At 45.5% G+C, this 18,519-nt stretch overlaps 1 protein-coding gene across 1 annotated transcript in view; it reads right to left on the bottom strand.

Annotated features, from left to right (window-relative positions):
• Positions 1–16,804, bottom strand: part of haus1 (HAUS augmin-like complex, subunit 1) — a 47,924-nt gene extending 31,120 nt beyond the window's left edge. Inside the window, exons 1-3 of the mRNA XM_048535585.2 lie at positions 16,544–16,804; positions 5,932–6,106; positions 1,985–2,120 (exon numbers count right to left, since the gene is read on the bottom strand). Coding sequence (XP_048391542.1) covers positions 1,985–2,120; positions 5,932–6,106; positions 16,544–16,564 — 332 coding nt within the window. The 5' untranslated portion in view covers positions 16,565–16,804. The remainder of the gene's footprint in view (positions 1–1,984; positions 2,121–5,931; positions 6,107–16,543) is intronic.
• Positions 16,805–18,519: the final 1,715 nt, after the last annotated feature.

Here is an 18,519-nt window from a genome sequence, read left to right on the forward strand (position 1 = left end):
TTCATTATACTGTGGGGTGAGATTATCAGTCTAGACTCCAATGAAGTGCTGTTGTGTTTTCCCGCCTGGTATTTAAACTCTGGGGTCAGTTGAGCTAGATTACTTCACTTCTGGTTTTCTTTTGCAGTGGTGTATATATAGGGTCTAGCTCTGTGTTTGTTGCTGGCCTTCTCAGTAGAGAACCAGCTTTCTAGGAATTCCCGTGCTTGTCTCACTGGGATCAAATTCACCAGAGAAGAAGAAAGGAATGAACATCTCCCATTCTTGGATGTCACGGTAGAACAAATGACCAACGGTGAGTTTCTGTCAAAAACACACGGGAAAGCGACACACTGAATTTCAACAGCAACCACCCTAACACCCACAAACGAAGTTGTGTGAGAACTATTTAGGCGGGCAACAACAACACTGAAGCAACCCGGAACTATGCCAAAAACAAGACAAGTACCTCTTCCAAACATTCAACGACAACGGACACCCGAATAACTGGGTCAAACGATGCCCATTACATGAACACAAAAGGAAGATACTCCGAGCCCCAACACACTCATCACGCTACCATACATCAAGAACTCATCTGAACTGACCACAAGACTCCTACAACCCCTGGGCATCAGAGTAGCACACAAACCCACATCTACTCTATGCCAACTGCTAGCCCGAACCAAAGATGCCTTACCAACTATGGGCAGAAACAAAGTCATATACATGATCCCATGAAATGACTGCGACAAACATTACATTGGGCAAACAGGAAGAAAATTAGCCATAAGAGTACACGAATATCAACTAGCAACAAAAAGACACAACCAATACTCACTCATCTCCAACCACATGGATAAGGAAAACCACTAGTTCAATTGGGACAACACCAGGATCCTAGGACAGGGTAAGCAGAGAAAAGCACGAGAATTCCTAGAAGCCTGGTTCACCACGAAGACGGCCATCAAACATATGAAGCTTGACCCTATATATACACATTCCGCTGGAAAGGAAAACCGGAAGGGAAGTAATCCAGCTCAACGGACACTAGAGTTTAAATACCAGGCAGGAAAACACAACAGCGTTTCATCGGAGGCTGCACTGATGATGCTACCCAGCAGGGTAATAAAGCATCTGTGGAACAACAAACCAGTGCAGTGAGCCAACCAACCACAACATCCACAGCCCAAGCTACAAATCTACTCAAAAACCTTATAGTCTTTGAGTATGTTTAAGTCAGAGATTGACAGATTTCTAATTATGTGCTATATAGGGTTATAGGATGGATGAGCAAAAGGCATTGAAATATTCGCAGGTGTGACAGGCCAAATGGCCTACACTTGTTCCTATGCTTCTTGTTCCTATGACACATAGCCTGGGGAAAATGCTTTCTTGAAATATGAATTCAAGTATACCCAACTGAAGAGTGAAGAAAAATATTGCCATGGTTCTCATTCCCAATTATTGCTCACTCAAGAGGACAGAATTGGGCCTGACAGCAATGCAGTCTATACGAGAGCAGGCCTTAGAGGCTCACTGTCAAAACTTGTGAACAAGTATTATGTAGGCCAGAAGATGCTTGGTGGCCAAGAGCCATACTGTAATGTAATGTTGATGCACATTAAGATAAGGGATGGATGGGGATCTGTAATATTTCATGCAAACAGAACATATAATAATCAGTAGCTTGTGATTAACAGCTGGAACATTAGTAATAATTCTGCATGTCTGTAGATCCCAATCAAATAGCCCTTTTTGATTATTTTGATCACAATTGTATTTCCAAGAACTCAATGACACAAACATGGTCTGCAGAAATGGGTCGAACACAGACTGAACTTTATTAATAGTCCTCAAAGTAACAGCAACGCATTTCACTTATTCATATCCTACTTGACCTATTGCACAAGTTATAGTTGCCATTTCAAGTTTTTTTCTCAGTCTGTTTCAAGCAAAGATTTCAAAACATGCTGTTTGCTTACAATATCTATCAACCAATTACCTGGTTTGAGAGGTATCTTTTAGGTCCAATGCGAGGCTGCTATTCACCAGATTTTTCAGACAGCTGGATCCATTACTGGAGAGGCTAGTGGAGGACAAACTGACACTCTCCATAAGGTAATCCTGCAAGTAGTCAGCTGAGAAGATAGAGAAAAGTAAATTTTAACTTGAGTTTCATGTCAATTACCCCATTTCTCTGTCAAAAATTTACAATCAGCATTTGAGTCTGGGTATGAACAATCCAAATACTCAGCCATGTGTAAATGGGTTGGAATAGATGAGAAGCAGAGCAGCTTACATCAAGGAAGCAATTTGGGATGTCAAAAAAGCTGTTAAAAACTGAAATATCAGCCTTTCATCAAAACTAAAACAAAATCAACTGAAATAATTGAATAAGTACTCTAATCTATCAAAACTCAACAACTCTCCTTTTCCAAGATAACAGTGTGAAGCTGGATGAACACAGCAAGCCAAGCAGCATCTTAGGAGCACAAAAGCTGACGTTTCGGGCCTAAACCCTTTAGAGATGGGGATGGGGATAGGATTCTAAAATAAATAGGGAGAAGGTGGGAGGTGGACCGAAGATGGATAGAGGAGAAGATAGGTGGAGAGGAGAGTACAGGTGGGGAGGTAGGGAGGGGATAGGTCAGTCCAGGGAAGATGGACAGGTCAAGGAAGCGGGACAAGGTTAGTAGGTAGGAAATGGAGGTGCAGCTTGAGATGTGAGGAGGGGATAGGTGAGAGGAAGAACAGGTTTGGGAGGCGGGGACGAGCTGGGCTGGTTTTGGGATGCAGTGGGGCAAGGGGAAATTTTGAAGCTTGTGAAGTCCACATTGATACCATTGGGCTGCAGGGTTCCCAAGTAGAATATGAATTCCTGTTCCTGCAACCTTCGGGTGGCATCATTGTAGCACTGCAGGAGGCCCAGGATGGCCATGTCGTCTAAGGAATGGGAGGGGGAGTTAAAATGGTTCGCGACTGGGAGGTGCAGTTGTTCATTGCGAACTGAGCGGAGGTGTTCAGCAAAGCATCCCCAAGCCACTGCTTGGTTTCCCCAATGTAGAGGAAGCCACAACGGATGCAGTGGATGCAGTGTACCACATTAGCAGATGTGCAGGTGAACATCTGCTTGATATGGAAGGTCATCTTTGGGCCTGGGATGTGGGTGGGGAGGAGGTGTGGGGGCAAGTGTAGCACTTCCTGCGGTTGCAGGGGTAGGTGCCGGGTGTGGTGGGGTTGGAGGGGAGTGTGGAGCAGACAAGGGAGTCCCGGAGAGAGTGGTCCAAAGAGAATCCCCCTAGTCCTCACATACCACCGCACCAGCCTCCGGATACAATGCATCATCCTCCGACACTTCCTCCATCTACAATCTGACCCCACCACCCAAGACATTTTTCCATCCCCACCCTTGTCTGCCTTCCAGAGAGAAGATACCTGTTTACATATTTGTACCTCTATCTCACGCTCGCTGTTGGGAGGCCTGTAGTACAGCCCCAACATTGTTACTGCATCCTTCCTATTTCTGAGTTCTACCCATATTGCCTCACTGCTTGAGTCCTCCATGGGGCCCTCCTTCAGTACAGCTGTGATATTGTCTTTGACCAGTATTGCAACTCCTCCAGACCCTTTACCTCCCTCTCTATCCCACCTGAAACAGCGATATCCTGGGACAACTAGTTGCCAATTGTGCCCTTCACTCAACCAAGTCTCAGTAATAGCAATAACATCATACTTCCAGGTACTGATCCAAGCCCTAAGCTCATCTGCCTTATCTACTACACTTCTCACATTAAAACAAATGCACCTCAGACCACCTGTCCCTTTGTGTTCATCATCTGCTCCCCAACTGCTATTCCCTTTAGTCACACTGACTCCATTATGTAGTTCCCTACAGGCTTTCGTTACTACCTCTTTTCTGTCCAATATTTGGTTCCCATCCCCCTGCCACATTAGTTTAAACCCTCCCCCACAACATTAGCAAAAGGACCCCCAAAGACACTGGTTCCAGTCCGGCCCAGGTGTAGACCGTCTAATTTGTAATAGTCCCACCTTCCCCAGAACCGATTCCAATGTCCCAAAAATCTGAATCCCTCCCTCCTGCACCATCTCTCAAGCCACACATTCATTCTGGCTATTCTTTCATCTCTGCACTGACCAGCACGTGGCACTGGTAGCAATCTTGAGATTACTACTTTTGAGGTCCTACTTCTTAAACTTGGCTCCTAACTCCCTAAGTTCTGCTTGCAGGACCTCATCCCGTTTTCTACCTATATCATTGGTGCCTATATGCACCACGACAACTGGCTGTTCACCCTCCCCCTTCAGAATGTTCTGCAGCTGATCAGAGACATCCCTGCCCTGACCTGTGCACCTGGGAGGCAACATGCAGCCTAATGGTATCAATGTGGACTTCACCAGTTTCAAAATCTCCCCTTCCCCTACTGCATCCCTCAACCAGCCCAGTTCGTCCCCTCCCCCCACTGCACCACACAACCAGCCCAGCTCTTCAGCCCCACCCACTGCATCCCAAAACCAGTCCAACCTGTCTCTGCCTCCCTAACCGGTTCTTCCTCTCACCCATCCCTTGCTCCCACCCCAAGCCGCACCCCCATCTACCTACTAACCTCATCCCACCTCCTTGACCTGTCTGTCTTCCCTGGACTGACCTATCCCCTCCCTACCTCCCCACCTATACTCTCTCCACCTATCTTCTTTACTCTCCATCTTCAGTCCGCCTCCCCCTCTCTCCCTATTTATTCCAGTTCCCTCTCCCCATCCCCCTCTCGGATGAAGGGTCTAGGCCCGAAACGTCAGCTTTTGTGCTCCTGAGATGCTGCTTGGCCTGCTGTGTTCATCCAGCCTCACATTTTATTATCTTGGATTCTCCAGCATCTGCAGTTCCCATTATCTCTGATACCATTCGGGAGTCTAGTTTTCGACCACAGAACCGCCTACGTACTCCTCTTACAATTGAATCCCCAATGACGATCACCCTTCCACTCTTTTTCCCGCCCTCTGTACAGCAGAGCCAGCCACGGTGCCATGAACCTGGCTACTGCTGCCTTCCCTTGGTGAGCCATCTCCCCCAACAGTATCCAAAACGGAATACCTGTTTTGGAGGGAGATGACCGAAGGGAACACCTGCACTACCTTCCTGCTCTTCCTCTGCCTTTTGGTCACCCATTCCCTTTCTCTCTCAGCAATCCTAATCTGTAGTCGGACCAACTTGCTAAACGTGCTATCCGCGACCCCCTCAGCATCGCGTATGCTCCAAAGTGAGTCCATCCGCAGCTCCAGAGCCATCATGCGGTCTAACAAGAGCTGCAGCTGGACACACTTCCTACACGTGAAGAAGTCAGGGACATCAGCCGAGTCCTTGAGCTCCCACATTGAGCAAGAGGAGCACAACACGGGTGTGAAGTCTCCTGGCATTGTTAATCTTAACTTAGATAAATGAAAAAGGAACCAAAAAAGTTATTGGCAATCACACGATACATATAAAGAACCATGAAATAGAAAAAGCCTTACCTTATCTACACGCCACCGAGTCTTTTTTTAGTTAGAGGAGTGCGGCGGGAGACACTACACGTGTACTGTCTCAGGTTCAGCCGCTGCCCAAATAAATGAAGACCACTCCCGCTCGAGGTAAGCTTTTTAAAGTGGGAAAATCCTTACCTTCCCAGCAGCCTCCTGGTGCTCTCTGTCTCTGTCTCTCTCCTCCCGAAAATGAAATGAAATTAAATGAAATCTAAATTGGAAAAATTCCATCTGCCATTCCTTGACCCATTGGCTCATCTGATCGAGATCCCATTGTAGTCGGAGGTAATCTCCTTTCCTGTCCACTGCACCTACAATTTTGGTGTCATCTGCAAACTTGCTAACCATATTTCCTATATTCACATCCAAATCATTTATTATAGTCCGTATAATATTCTGCAACTAACTAACCATCAGACTTGTACTCCACAGATTTTTGCTTCACATCCTCAATCAACTGCATCACATCATTGTCTCGCATTTCGTTCCGCTCCATCAGACGACACAGAACATCCATGGTCCATGGGTTCACTTCATAGAAAGGGACCTGCTGATCCTCAAAAATCTTTGACAGCCATATGGAAACCTAAAATGAAGCAGAGGTAAATGTAGAAATTTAATTAGATCATAATATCAATGCATTCTGGTCCCAATTTTTCACAGTGAACAACCAAGACAAATTTCACACTGCACTCCTTCAGTCTGTGGAAATATTTCCAAACGTTATCAACTCGAATTTTAACACTTAGCCAAAAGAATATTATTGTGGAAGATTGTGGGTTTGTTTTCAAGAAACCAAATGTGCTTTTTTTCTCCCCCCACAAAGTACAAATTCTCCAGAACAGTTGTCTATTTGCAAAAAACAAAATTAATTTTTCTGGAATTGTATCTTTTGATGCAAGAACTGATGCACAGAAGGACACGTCCATCATTTAACAATTTTCATCCACTCCTTGACCTGCCCATATATTCTGTGTTTGTGTGCTTCCCTCCACTTCACCTGAAGGAGCAGCTCTCCTAAAGCTTGTGCTCTTAAATAAGCAGGTTGGAATATATCCTGGTGTCATGTGACTTCTGACTTTGTCCACCCCAGTCCAATGCCGGCATTGGAAGTGGAGCATGGGCTAGCTGTACGTCTGCATTTCCTAACAGACGTATGAATCAAAAGAGATTTCCACTGGTCCTAGGTTCACAGCACCACAAATAGGAAGCAGGTCCTGATTGTTATTGCTAATGAAATTATTACCATAGCGCTCATTATTTCCATTCCTCCAGTAACATGACAGCCAAATTACTAAATCTTGATTTCCTCCAATGTGATTTAGTAGGGTAATGAAAATCTTATTACTGCCTTTTTATTTGCCAAGAGTCAATTTCTTCAAGTTTCCAAAAGCTTGAACCAGCAGCAGCCATCATCTTAAATGGTTTCAGCTTAAGCATTTCTTCAACTAATGACATTTCTGGACTCAAGTTCTCCAACTCAAATGTTCCATCTATGTTTCCCTGATGTACTTTCTTTATTCCTCACCACAACCACAAACATACAAAAAACTGCAAATGCAAAAAAATTCAGTGATAAAGCACCATTAGGGTAGTAAAATTTCCAAGGTGCTTCATAGCAAATACTACCAAACACATTTTGACACAGAACCACATAAGGAGATATTAGGGCAGATCACTAAAAGCTTGATCAAAGAGGCATAGGCTGCACCATAAAAAGACGAGTGTTGAGCAACAGGAGATTTCGGAGGAAATTCTAAATATAGGGCCTATACTGCTAAAGGCACAACCACTTGTAGCGAAGTGCACAATATCAGATTCACAGGAGGCCAGAATTGGAGGTATGCACAGAACCGAGAGGGTTGGAGCCATGGAGGGATTTCCATGCAAGAATGAAAAGTATAAAATCGAAACCTGGTTGTACCTTAAATCAATCCCCTGTCCAGAATCTCAAAACTGTAACTGGATACCTCCCACAGACTTCTGCTCTGATCATAACTTTCATATTTTATAAACTTGAGGTTGGTGTCACCCAACAATTTATTTTTTTTTAAAAACATAAGTATCCCTTCTTCTCTTTTACCTTCTTTACGCATGGTAGTTTCCTTACTGATCTTTGTTTCCAGCTTTGATATTGTAACCAATATTATAAATTAATATAAAAATTATGGAATAAGATGATCATCCAGATCAGTAACCTTAGCAAATTTAACTGCTTGTGTTCAACAAAACTGTCACAAACATCCCAAGTTCTTAAACTATGCCGAGCATGGATTAAACAAGCATCTAACTAGATTAGATTAGATTCCCTACAGTGTGGAAACAGGCCATTCGGCCCAACAAGTCCACGCCGCTGCTCAAAGCATCCCATCCAGACCCATTCACCTATAATCCACACACCCCTGAACACTACGGGCAATTTAGCATGGCCAATCCACCTAGCCTGCACATCTTTGGGCTGTGGGAGGAAACCGGAGCACCCGGAGAAAACCCACACAGACACGGGGAGAATGTGCAAACTCTGCACAGATAGTTGCCCAAGGCTGGAATCGAACCCGGGACCCTGGAGCTGTGAGCCTGCAGTGCTAACCACTGAGCCACCGTCCTGCTAACAGGAGGGACTAGAGGAGAAAAATGGAGAATTAATGGCAGCTTCTCCCGAAGAGAAGCACTATCACTCAAAGCCGAAATACCACAATAATAATAAATCAATGATTAGCACAGATATCAGACATCATCAAGAAAATTCTCAAAGTCTTTAAAAAAGTTTAATAAAAGAAAATATGTTTGCTCTTTGTAAACATGCCAAGATATTTTTAAGGCAGACACATGTGCTGATACATTTAGAAATTTATAAAAGAGATGTGTCAACTGAAGATACATTGTTTTTTCCCACATTGTTTTTTCCTGGAGGGTTGGGCAACAAGGCTCCTCCCTGTCTGGTAATTTAGATTTTTAACAGGGCATTTTCTATTACATTCTGCTTTAGAGATCAAAGGTGATAACACATGGAATGGAGTACTGCCAAATAACTCTGTCAACAATGAAGCTTCTTTAAAAAGGCCATCTTTTAGAAATCATACTCAAGGATGATTCACCAAAGATAGCAAGCAGATGGTGGACAACTTTATTTCACGGTTCCATTCAGAAGAATTACATTCAGTGCATTTCCCTCCTATCCACAGAAAGGCCCTGAAACTGAAGTATACCTCCAAGATAAAATCTGAACTTGGGTTAATTGTAGGTCCACCTCAGTGGTGGGCAAACTACTGGGAGAAATTCTAAAAGACAATATAAATTATTATTTAAGTAGAAATGGATTCATCAAAAACACTTGGCTGTTATTTGCTAGAGGAGGATCATGCCTGACTAACTTGATTAAATTCAAGTGAGAAGGGGATAAACACATAACATAGTCTAAGTGTTTTTACAAAACTTTTGTCAAGGTCCCACATGGCAGACTGTCCAAAAATTAAAAAAGCCTACAGCATCCAAGGGAAAAGTGGCAACTCTGTTGCAAATTTGGTACAATGGTAAGAAGCTTGGGATATAGTCAATGGACAATAAAAGGCTACTTGGAGTGGGGAGCAGGGTGCAGGGGTCAGTCCATGCTTTTCATGGTATAAATCAATGATTTAAACTTAAACAGATGGCATGGTCACAACTATTTTTTACACAGATTATACAAATATTGGATACGTGGTTAAGAGCAAGGGAAAAGGACGTAGAATGCTAGAAGAGATAACTGGATTATTCAGGAAGGCAGCAAAGTAGCAAATTGAATTCAATCGCAATAACAGAGATGTGGGCATTTGGCAAGGATAAACAAGGTAAGGCAGTACACTGTTACGGACCAGGTCATACAATCACACAGGCCTTTCGGTTTACATAGTCCATGTCGAACATAAACCTACACTAAACTAGTCTCGCCTGCCTGTTCCTGGCCAATATCCATCCAAATGTATTTTCAACAGAGCAATTGTGTTCGCATCCGCCACTTCCTCAGGAAGTTCATTCTACAAGCGAACCACCCTGTGTTAAACGTTTGCCTCTTAGGTCTTCCTTAAATCTCACTCCGCTCATCTTAAAAATGTGTCCCCTAGTTTGGAAATTCCTCATCTTAGGGAAAAGACAGTGCAATGAAAACAATCTGTCTCTCAATGATGGCAAAACTAAAGAACTGATCATCAACTTCAGAAAGGAGGAAGGAGAACTCGCCCCACTCCCCACCAACCAACCAATCTACATCAACGGAACTGAAGTTGAGAGGGCGAAGAGCATCAAGATCCTTGGTGTGACGATAACCAATGACCTGTCCTGAATTTCCCACACAGATGTGATGGTCAGGAAGGTACAATAACACCTCTGAGGGATAAGATTTATGACCATCTGGAAGAGCATGGCTTGATCAAATACAGTCAACACGGCTTTGTGAGGGGTAGGTCATGCCTTACAAACCTTATCGAGTTTTTTGAGGATGTGACTAGAAAGGTTGATGAGGGTCGAGCTGTGGATGTGGTGTATATGGACTTCAGTAAGGCATTTGATAAGGTTCCCCATGGTAGGCTCATTCAGAAGGTCAGGAGGAATGGGATACAGGGGAACTTAGCTGCTTGGATACAGAATTGGCTGGCCAACAGAAGACAGCGAGTGGTAGTAGAAGGAAAATATTCTGCCTGGAAGTCAGTGGTGAGTGGAGTTCCACAGGGCTCTGTCCTTAGGCCTCTACTGTTTGTAATTTTTATTAATGACTTGGACGAGGGAATTGAAGGATGGGTCAGCAAGTTTGCAGACGACACAAAGGTCGGAGGTGTCGTTGACAGTGTAGAGGGCTGTTGTAGGCTGCAGCAGGACATTGACAGGATGCAGAGATGGGCTGAGAGGTGGCAGATGGAGTTCAACCTGGATAAATGCGAGGTGATGCATTTTGGAAGGTCGAATTTGAAAGCTGAGTACAGGATTAAGGATAGGATTCTTGGCAGCGTGGAGGAACAGAGGGATCTTGGTGTGCAGATACATAGATCCCTTAAAATGGCCACCCAAGTGGACAGGGTTGTTAAGAAAGCATATGGTGTTTTGGCTTTCATTAACAGGGGGATTGAGTTTAAGAGTCGTGAGATCTTGTTGCAGCTCTATAAAACTTTGGTTAGACCGCACTTGGAATACTGCGTCCCGTTCTGGGCGCCCTATTATAGGAAAGATGTGGATGCTTTGGAGAGGGTTCAGAGGAGGTTTACCAGGATGCTGCCTGGACTGGAGGGCTTATCTTATGAAGAGAGGTTGACTGAGCTCGGTCTCTTTTCATTGGAGAAAAGGAGGCGGCGAGGGACCTAATTGAGGTATACAAGATAATGAGAGGCATAGATAGAGTTGATAGCCAGAGACTATTTCCCAGGGCAGAAATGGCTAGCACGAGGGGTCATAGTTTTAAGCTGGTTGGTGGAAAGTATAGAGGGGATGTCAGAGGCAGGTTCTTTACGCAGAGAGTTGTGAGAGCATTGAATGCGTTGCCAGCAGCAGTTGTGGAAGTAAGGTCATTGGGGTCATTTAAGAGACTGCTGGACATGTATATGGTCACAGAAATTTGAGGGTGCATACATGAGGATCAATGGTCGGCACAATATTGTGGGCTGACGGGCCTGTTCTGTGCTGTACTGTTCTATGTTCTATGTTCTCTTCTTCCTCAGGCAGCTCAGGTAATTTGGCACATTCATAATGTCTCTCACCAACTTCTACACATACACCATTGAAAGCATACTGTCCAGGTACATAATGGCCTGCTATGGTGACTGCTCTGCCCAGGACCGTAAAAAAACTACAGAAGGAGGTGTGCACAGCCCAGATGTTCATAGAAGGCAACCTTCCATCCACGGACTCTATTTACATGGCTCCCTGCCACAGAAAAGTGGCCAACATTAAAGACCCATCACACCCTGATAAATGACTCCCCTTACAACCTCTTCTGTAAGGTGGAAGATACAGAAGCCTGGACACACTCACGAGCAGGTTCAGGAACAGCTTCTTTCCGGACGTTATCAGACTGCTGAATGGAATCTAGTCTTAAATGTTAACTTGCAATAAAACCTATATGCCTCCAAGTCTTTTTGATCTGCATATCCTTTGCTTGCTGTGTTTGCAAGCAGTACAGATAGATCAAAGCTTTTCACTGCATTTTGGCACACTTGACAATAAAAATCAAAAATCAATCAAGACAACTACCATCAACTCTATCTAAAGCTCTCATTATTTTATAAATTTCTACCAGATCACCTCTCAGCCTCCTACACTCCAGCAAAGAGAGTCCCAGTCTATCCAGCCTTTCCTTATAACTCAAACCCTCCATGCACAGTAACATCCTGGTAAATCTCTTCCGAACTCTCTCCAGTTTGATAATATCCTTCCAAAAATTAGGCAAACAGAACTGGACACAGTAATCCACCAATGTCCTGTACAACCTCAACAGAACATCCCAACTCCTATAGTCAAAAGGACTGAGCAATGAAGGCAAATGTGCCAAACACCTTTTTAACCTTGAACACAAACAGAACTTGCTGGAAAAAGCTCAGCAGGTCGAGCAGTATGCCGAGAAGAAAAAATCAAAGTTAACATTTCATGTCCTCTGAATCTTTGTCAGGTTCTGTTTTTGTTCCTGACTTACAGCATTCACAGTCCTTTCAGACCTTTTTAACCTTCCTGTCTATACACCAAACCCAATCATCTCATCTACCCATTCTGCCGCAAAAACAAACAAAGAATAATAAACTACAGGAACAGGGCCTTTGGCCCACCATGAGATCTTTCTTTCAAAACGAAAACCTTTTGCAACCGCACAGACCTCTCTCTTTATTCTCTGCCTATTCATCTACCTGTCAAAATACCCCTTAAATGTTGTTTTGTATCTACTTCTACCACGTCTCTGGACAATGTATTCCAGGTACTTACCACCCTCTGTATAAACAAAAAGAATTCCATCTCACATCTCCTTTAAACTTTCCCCATTTTTACCGCCAGAAACGCACCACTGTTTGTATGGAAAAGTTGCCTGTAGATTTAAAAGGGACATTTCTTTTCTCATCTTATATCTGTGTGCTCCAGTTGAGACTCCCCCAACCCAGGGAAAAGACCCTGGCAATTCACCCTACCCATGCCCCTCATGCTTTTATAAACCTCTGAAAGGTCACTCCTCAGCTTCCAATGCTCCAGGGAAAATAGCTTCAGCCTACTTAGCCTCTTCGTACAACACAAGCCCTCCAACCCTGGCAACATCCTTATAAATTTTTCTGAACCCTTTCAAGTTTCAAAACATCTCCCAATGGCAGGGAGACCAGAATTGAAGGCAGTATTCCAAAAGTGGCCTAACCAATGTCCTGTACAGCCACAACATGACTTCTCAACTCCTTTACTCAATGCACCGAACAATAGAGGCAAACATACCAAATGTCTTCTTCACTATCCTATCCACCTGTGACTCCAGTTTCAAGAAACTATGAATTTGCACTCCAAGGTCTCTTTGTTCAACAACACTCCCCAAGACCTTACCATTAAGTGTACAAGTCCTGCCCTGATTTGCTTTTCCAAATTGCACCTCACATTTATCGAAATTAAATGCCACTCCTCGGCCTATTGGCTCATCTGATTGAGATCCCATTGTAGTCTGAAGTAACATTGTTTGGGGTACACAACACCTCCAATTTTGGCGCCATCTGCAAACGTACTAACCAAACCACCATCCAAATCATTTATATAAAATGATGAAAAGCAGTGAACCCAGCACAAGTCCTTGTGGCACACTGTTGGCCATACGTCTCCAGTCTGAAAACAACCCACCATCAACACCCGCTGTCTTTGTGTGTGTACCGGACGTTACAGATATTAGCACACAGAACACAGAACAATACAGCACAGTGCAGGCTCTTCGATCCACAATGTTGTGCCAAACTTTTACCCTAATCTTAAGGTCTATGTAGCCTCCACCCTAACCTTATACTATCATCCATATGCCTATCAGCCACTTAGCCATGGGGGCAGCATGGTGGCTCAGTGGTTAGCACTGCAGCCTCACAGCACCAGGGGCCTGGGTTCGATTCCAGCCTCGGACAACTCTCCGTGTGGAGTTTGCGCATTCTCCCTGTGTCTGCACGGGTTTTCTCCAGGTGCTCTGGTTTCCTCCCACAGTCCAAAGAAGTGCAGGCTCGGTGGATCAGCCATGCTAAATGGCCCGTGGTGTGCGGGTTATAGGGGGATGGGTCTGGGTGGGATGCTCCAAGGGGCGAAGGATCTGTTTCCACATTGTAGGGAATCTAAAAAATCTAAATGCCCCTATTGAGGCTGACTCCACTACCCTCTCTGGTAATGCATTGTACATTCCGACCACTCTCTGAGTAAAGAACCTGCCTCCGACGTCTCCACTATATCTACTTCCACTCACTTTAAAACTATTTCCCCCCGTAACAGCTACCTCCACTCTAGTAAAAAATGTCTCTGGCTATCCACTCTATCGCAGTGGTAGTATGGCGCACTGACCTCTACATCGCCAAGGCCAAACGCCAACTCTCCGACACCTCCTCCTACCACCCCCTTGATCATGACCCCACCCCCGAGCACCAAACCATCATCTCCAATACCATCCATGGCCTCATCACTTCAGGGGACCTCCCACCTACAGCCTCCAATCTTATTGTTCCCTAACCCCGCACGGCCCATTTCTATCTCCTTCCCAAAATCCACAAACCTGCCTGCCCTGGTCGACCCATTGTCTCAGCCTGTTCCTGCCCCACCGAACTCATCTCCACCTATCTGGACTCCATTTTCTCCCCTTTGGTCCAAGAACTCCCTACCTACATCCGTGACACCACCCACGCCCTCCACCTCATCCAGAACTTCCAATTCCCTGGCCCCCAACACCTCAGTTTCACCACGGACGTCCAGACCCCAGGCACCTGTATTCCTCATGCAGATGGCCTCAAGGCCCTCCACTTCTTCCTGTCCCGCAGGCCCGACCAGTCCTCCTCCACCAACACCCTCATCCGCCTAGCCGAACTCGTCCTCACCCTCAACAACTTCTCCTTCGATTCCTCCCACTTCCTACAGACAAAGGGGGTGGTCATGGGTACCCACATGGGTCCAAGCTCTGCCTGCCTCTTTGTAGGATACGTGGAACAGTCCCTTTACCGCAACTACACAGGCCCCAAACCCCAACTCTTCCTCCGTTACATTGATGACTGTATTGGCACCGCCTCTTGCTCCCCAGACGAGCTCGAACAGTTCATCCACTTCACCAACAGTTTCCACCCCAACCTCAAGTTCACCTGGGCCATCTCCAACACATCCCTTACCTTCCTGGACCTCTCAGTCTCCATCTCAGGTAACCAGCTAGAAACTGATGTCCATTTTAAGCCCACCGACTCCCACAGCTACCTAGAATACACCTCCTCCCAACCACTCTCCTGCAAAAATTCCATCCCCTATTCACAATTCCTCCACCTCCGCCACATCTGCTCCCAGGATGAGGCATTCCACTCCCACACATCCCAGATGTCCAGGTTCTTCAAGGACCGCAACCTTCCCCCCGAAGTGGTCGAGAACGCCCTTGACCGTGTCTCCCGCATTTCCCGCAACACATCCCTCACACCCTGCCCCCGCCACAACCGCCCAAAGAGGATCCCCCTCGTTCTCACACACCACCCCACCGACCTCCAGATACAACACATCATCCTCCGACACTTCCGCCATCTACAATCCGACCCCACCACCCAAGACATTTTTCCATCCCCACCCTTGTCTGCCTTCTGGAGAGAACACTCTCTCCGTGACTCCCTTGTTCGCTCCACACTGCCCTCCAACCCCACCACACCCAGCACCTTCCCCTGCAACCACAGGAAGTGCTACACTTGCCCCCACACCTTCTCCCTCATCCCTGTCCCAGGCCCCAAGATGACTTGCCATATTAAGCAGAGGTTCACCTGCACATCTGCCAATATGGTATACTGTATCTATTGTACCCGGTGTGGCTTCCTCTACATTGGGGAAACCAAGCGGAGGCTTGGGGACCACTTTGCAGAACACCTCCGCTCGGTTCGCAATAAACAACTGCACCTCCCAGTCGCAAACCATTTCAACTACTCCTCCCATTCCTTAGACGACATGTCCATCATGGGCCTCCTACAATGCCAAATGGTGCCAACCGAAGGTTGCAGGAACAGCAACTCATATTCCGCTTGGGAACCCTGCAGCCCAATGGTATCAATGTGGATTTCACAAGCTTCAAAATCTCCCCTCCCCCCACCGCATCCCAAAACCAGCCCAGCCTGTCTCTGCCTCCCTAACCTGTTCTTCCTCTCACCCATCCCTTCTTCCCATTTCAAGCTGCACCTCCATTTCCTACCTACCAACCTCATCCCGCCTCCTTGACCTGTCCATCTTCCCTGGACTGACCTATCCCCTCCCTACATCCCCACCCATACTCTCCTCTCCACCTATCCTGTTTTCTCTCCATCTTTGGTCCACCTCCCCCTCCCTCCCTATTTATTCCAGTTCCGTCTCCCCATCCCCCTCTCTGATGAAGGGTCTAGGCCTGAGACATCAGCTTTTGTGCTCCTGAGATGCTGCTTGGCCTGCTATGTTCATCCAGCTTCACACTTTGTTATCTATACCTCTGATCATTTTGTTCACCTTATTCAAGGTGGGGGTGGGGGAAGAGGAGCAAAGGACAGCGGGGAGGTGGGGGGGGGCGAAGGTGAGATGGGCTGGTTGGGGAGAAGGGGAGCAAGGGGTCGGGGGGAAGGAAAATGGGGCAATTTCCTGACAGGGGCGGTGTCAGATGTGTGTGACTGACAACCACATCCTTTAATCACCCCACACGTAGCTCTAACGTACCACGAATCAGCTGGAGGTAGACGTATCCGTTACCATGGTATTTGCGATAAGGAATATCCGCCGTAAATGGTTTAAGTCAAATTTAGAAGTCATGGTTTTCGTTTTACAAATCAATATACAGAGTTTCTAGTAGTAAAAATAACAATACCTTCGCGGCTTTGGAATCCATATTCAGACTGTACTTTTTTAAACGATCACCGTCCGTTTAACAGTCGGAGAAGCGCGCGGCCTTTCGCGCCATCGGGCTTAGATTCGATTACCCAGGCTCCTTTGGGCTATCTCCGCCCTCAGCGCTAGCTGCTTGAAATTCACCGAATGAAGTCAGTGCCGAGATTCAATTCTTGTCCGCTGTCACAGTTATCGAATGATTTGTCCTTTTGTACATTTTTGACTGAAATAAAAAATCAAAAGTGGATGAATATGTGCCTGAGATAACAAAGTGTGAAGCCGGATGAACACAGCAACCCAAGCAGCCTAGACCCTTCATCAGAGAGGAGATCCTGAGATGCTGCTTGGCCTGCTGTGTTCATCCAGCCCCACACTTTATTATCTTGGATTCTCCAGCATCTGCAGTTCTCATTATCACTGAATATGTGCCCGGTTCCTTTTATGTTGCATTCTTCCACTTCCATCCTTTGCCCCCGATCAGTTTTAGTTAACTTAATCCCACCTGATTGCATATTTTTACTTACTGTTTTTTCCCTTACCCTTCCCCCTTCACCTTAAGAAGTACTGGTGTGTTTCTAGCTTTTTTCAATTCTGACAATGAATCATACAGTTTTACAACAAAGGAAAAGGTTCTCAAGCCCATCATTTCCTCTCTGGCCATCAAGGATGTATCCACTGGAGAACCACATCTCAACATTTCGTCCATCGCTGTATATATCACCAAGTTATTATTGAAAGGCTGAAATGTGATTATTCCTGCATCTCCCACTCTCTCGGCCAGTGATTTGAGATGCTCCACCCTCAGGGCAAAATAATTCTTCCTTAAATCTCTTCCAAATTTCCCATTCTTTACCTTAAATCGATACCTCCTAGTTATTGATACCTGATGGAGAATTTTTCTTCCAAAATATGCCCTCGCAACTTGGCTCACCTCAACAGTTTCCACTCTCAGCCTTTGCAGTCTTATGAAAACAATACCTCCCTATCTAGGAGATGGTAAGAACTACAGAGGCTCGAGTCAGAGATAACACAATGTGAAGCTGAAGGAACTCAACAGGCCAGGCAGCATTAGAGGAGCAGGAAAGTTGAGATTTCGGGTTGGGTCTTTCTGAGAAAGGGTCCCAACCCAAAATGTCAACTTTCCTGTTCCTCTGATGCTGCCTGGCCTGCTGTGTTCCTCCAGCTCCACATGTGTTATACCAGCCTATCTAGTGTTCTGAGGAAGGGTCACCTGACCCAAAACATTAACTGATTTCTCTTCACAGTTGCTGCCAGACCAGTGAGCTTTCCCAGCAACTTCTGTTTTTATTTCTGATTTACATCAACTGCAGTTCTTTCTGTTTTTATTTAACTAGCCTATCTAGTTTTGCTTCACAGCTAATTCACTCCAGTCCAGGCAGCATCCTGGTGAATCTCTAGTGCAATCAAAGCCTTTCTGCAATGTCATAAGCAGAACTGCATACACACTCCAGCTGGGTCCCACTATTGTTATATACAGCTGCATCATAACATTTAAAAGGCAACTGATGAGTACGTGAAAAGGAGAGTTTAGAAGGATATGGGCCAACTGTTAGTGAATAGAACTAGATCAGTTTAGGGATCTTATTGGCACAAACGAGTGAGTCTAAAGGGTTTTTCCCATGCTATATTACTCTGGCTCTATGACTGTCTGGTCATTTGATTAACAATCATAGATTGGTTAACCAACACAACATGTGACCTATTGTAGATAGCAAAGTGTAGAGCTGAATGAACACAGTGGGCCGAAACAGCATCATAGGAGCAGGAAAGCTCATGAAATGAGCTGCCAGCAGAGGCAGACCCTTCAGCCCAAACTGGTTCATGCTGACTAAAATGTCCACACATGCTAACCCCATTTCCTTGCACTTGGCCCATACTCTTCTAAATTTTTCCTATCCATGTATTCATTCAAATGCGTTTTAAATTTTGTTAATG

Source organism: Stegostoma tigrinum, chromosome 1, assembly GCF_030684315.1.
Source record: "Stegostoma tigrinum isolate sSteTig4 chromosome 1, sSteTig4.hap1, whole genome shotgun sequence".
Classification (NCBI taxonomy): Eukaryota; Metazoa; Chordata; class Chondrichthyes; order Orectolobiformes; family Stegostomatidae; genus Stegostoma; species Stegostoma tigrinum.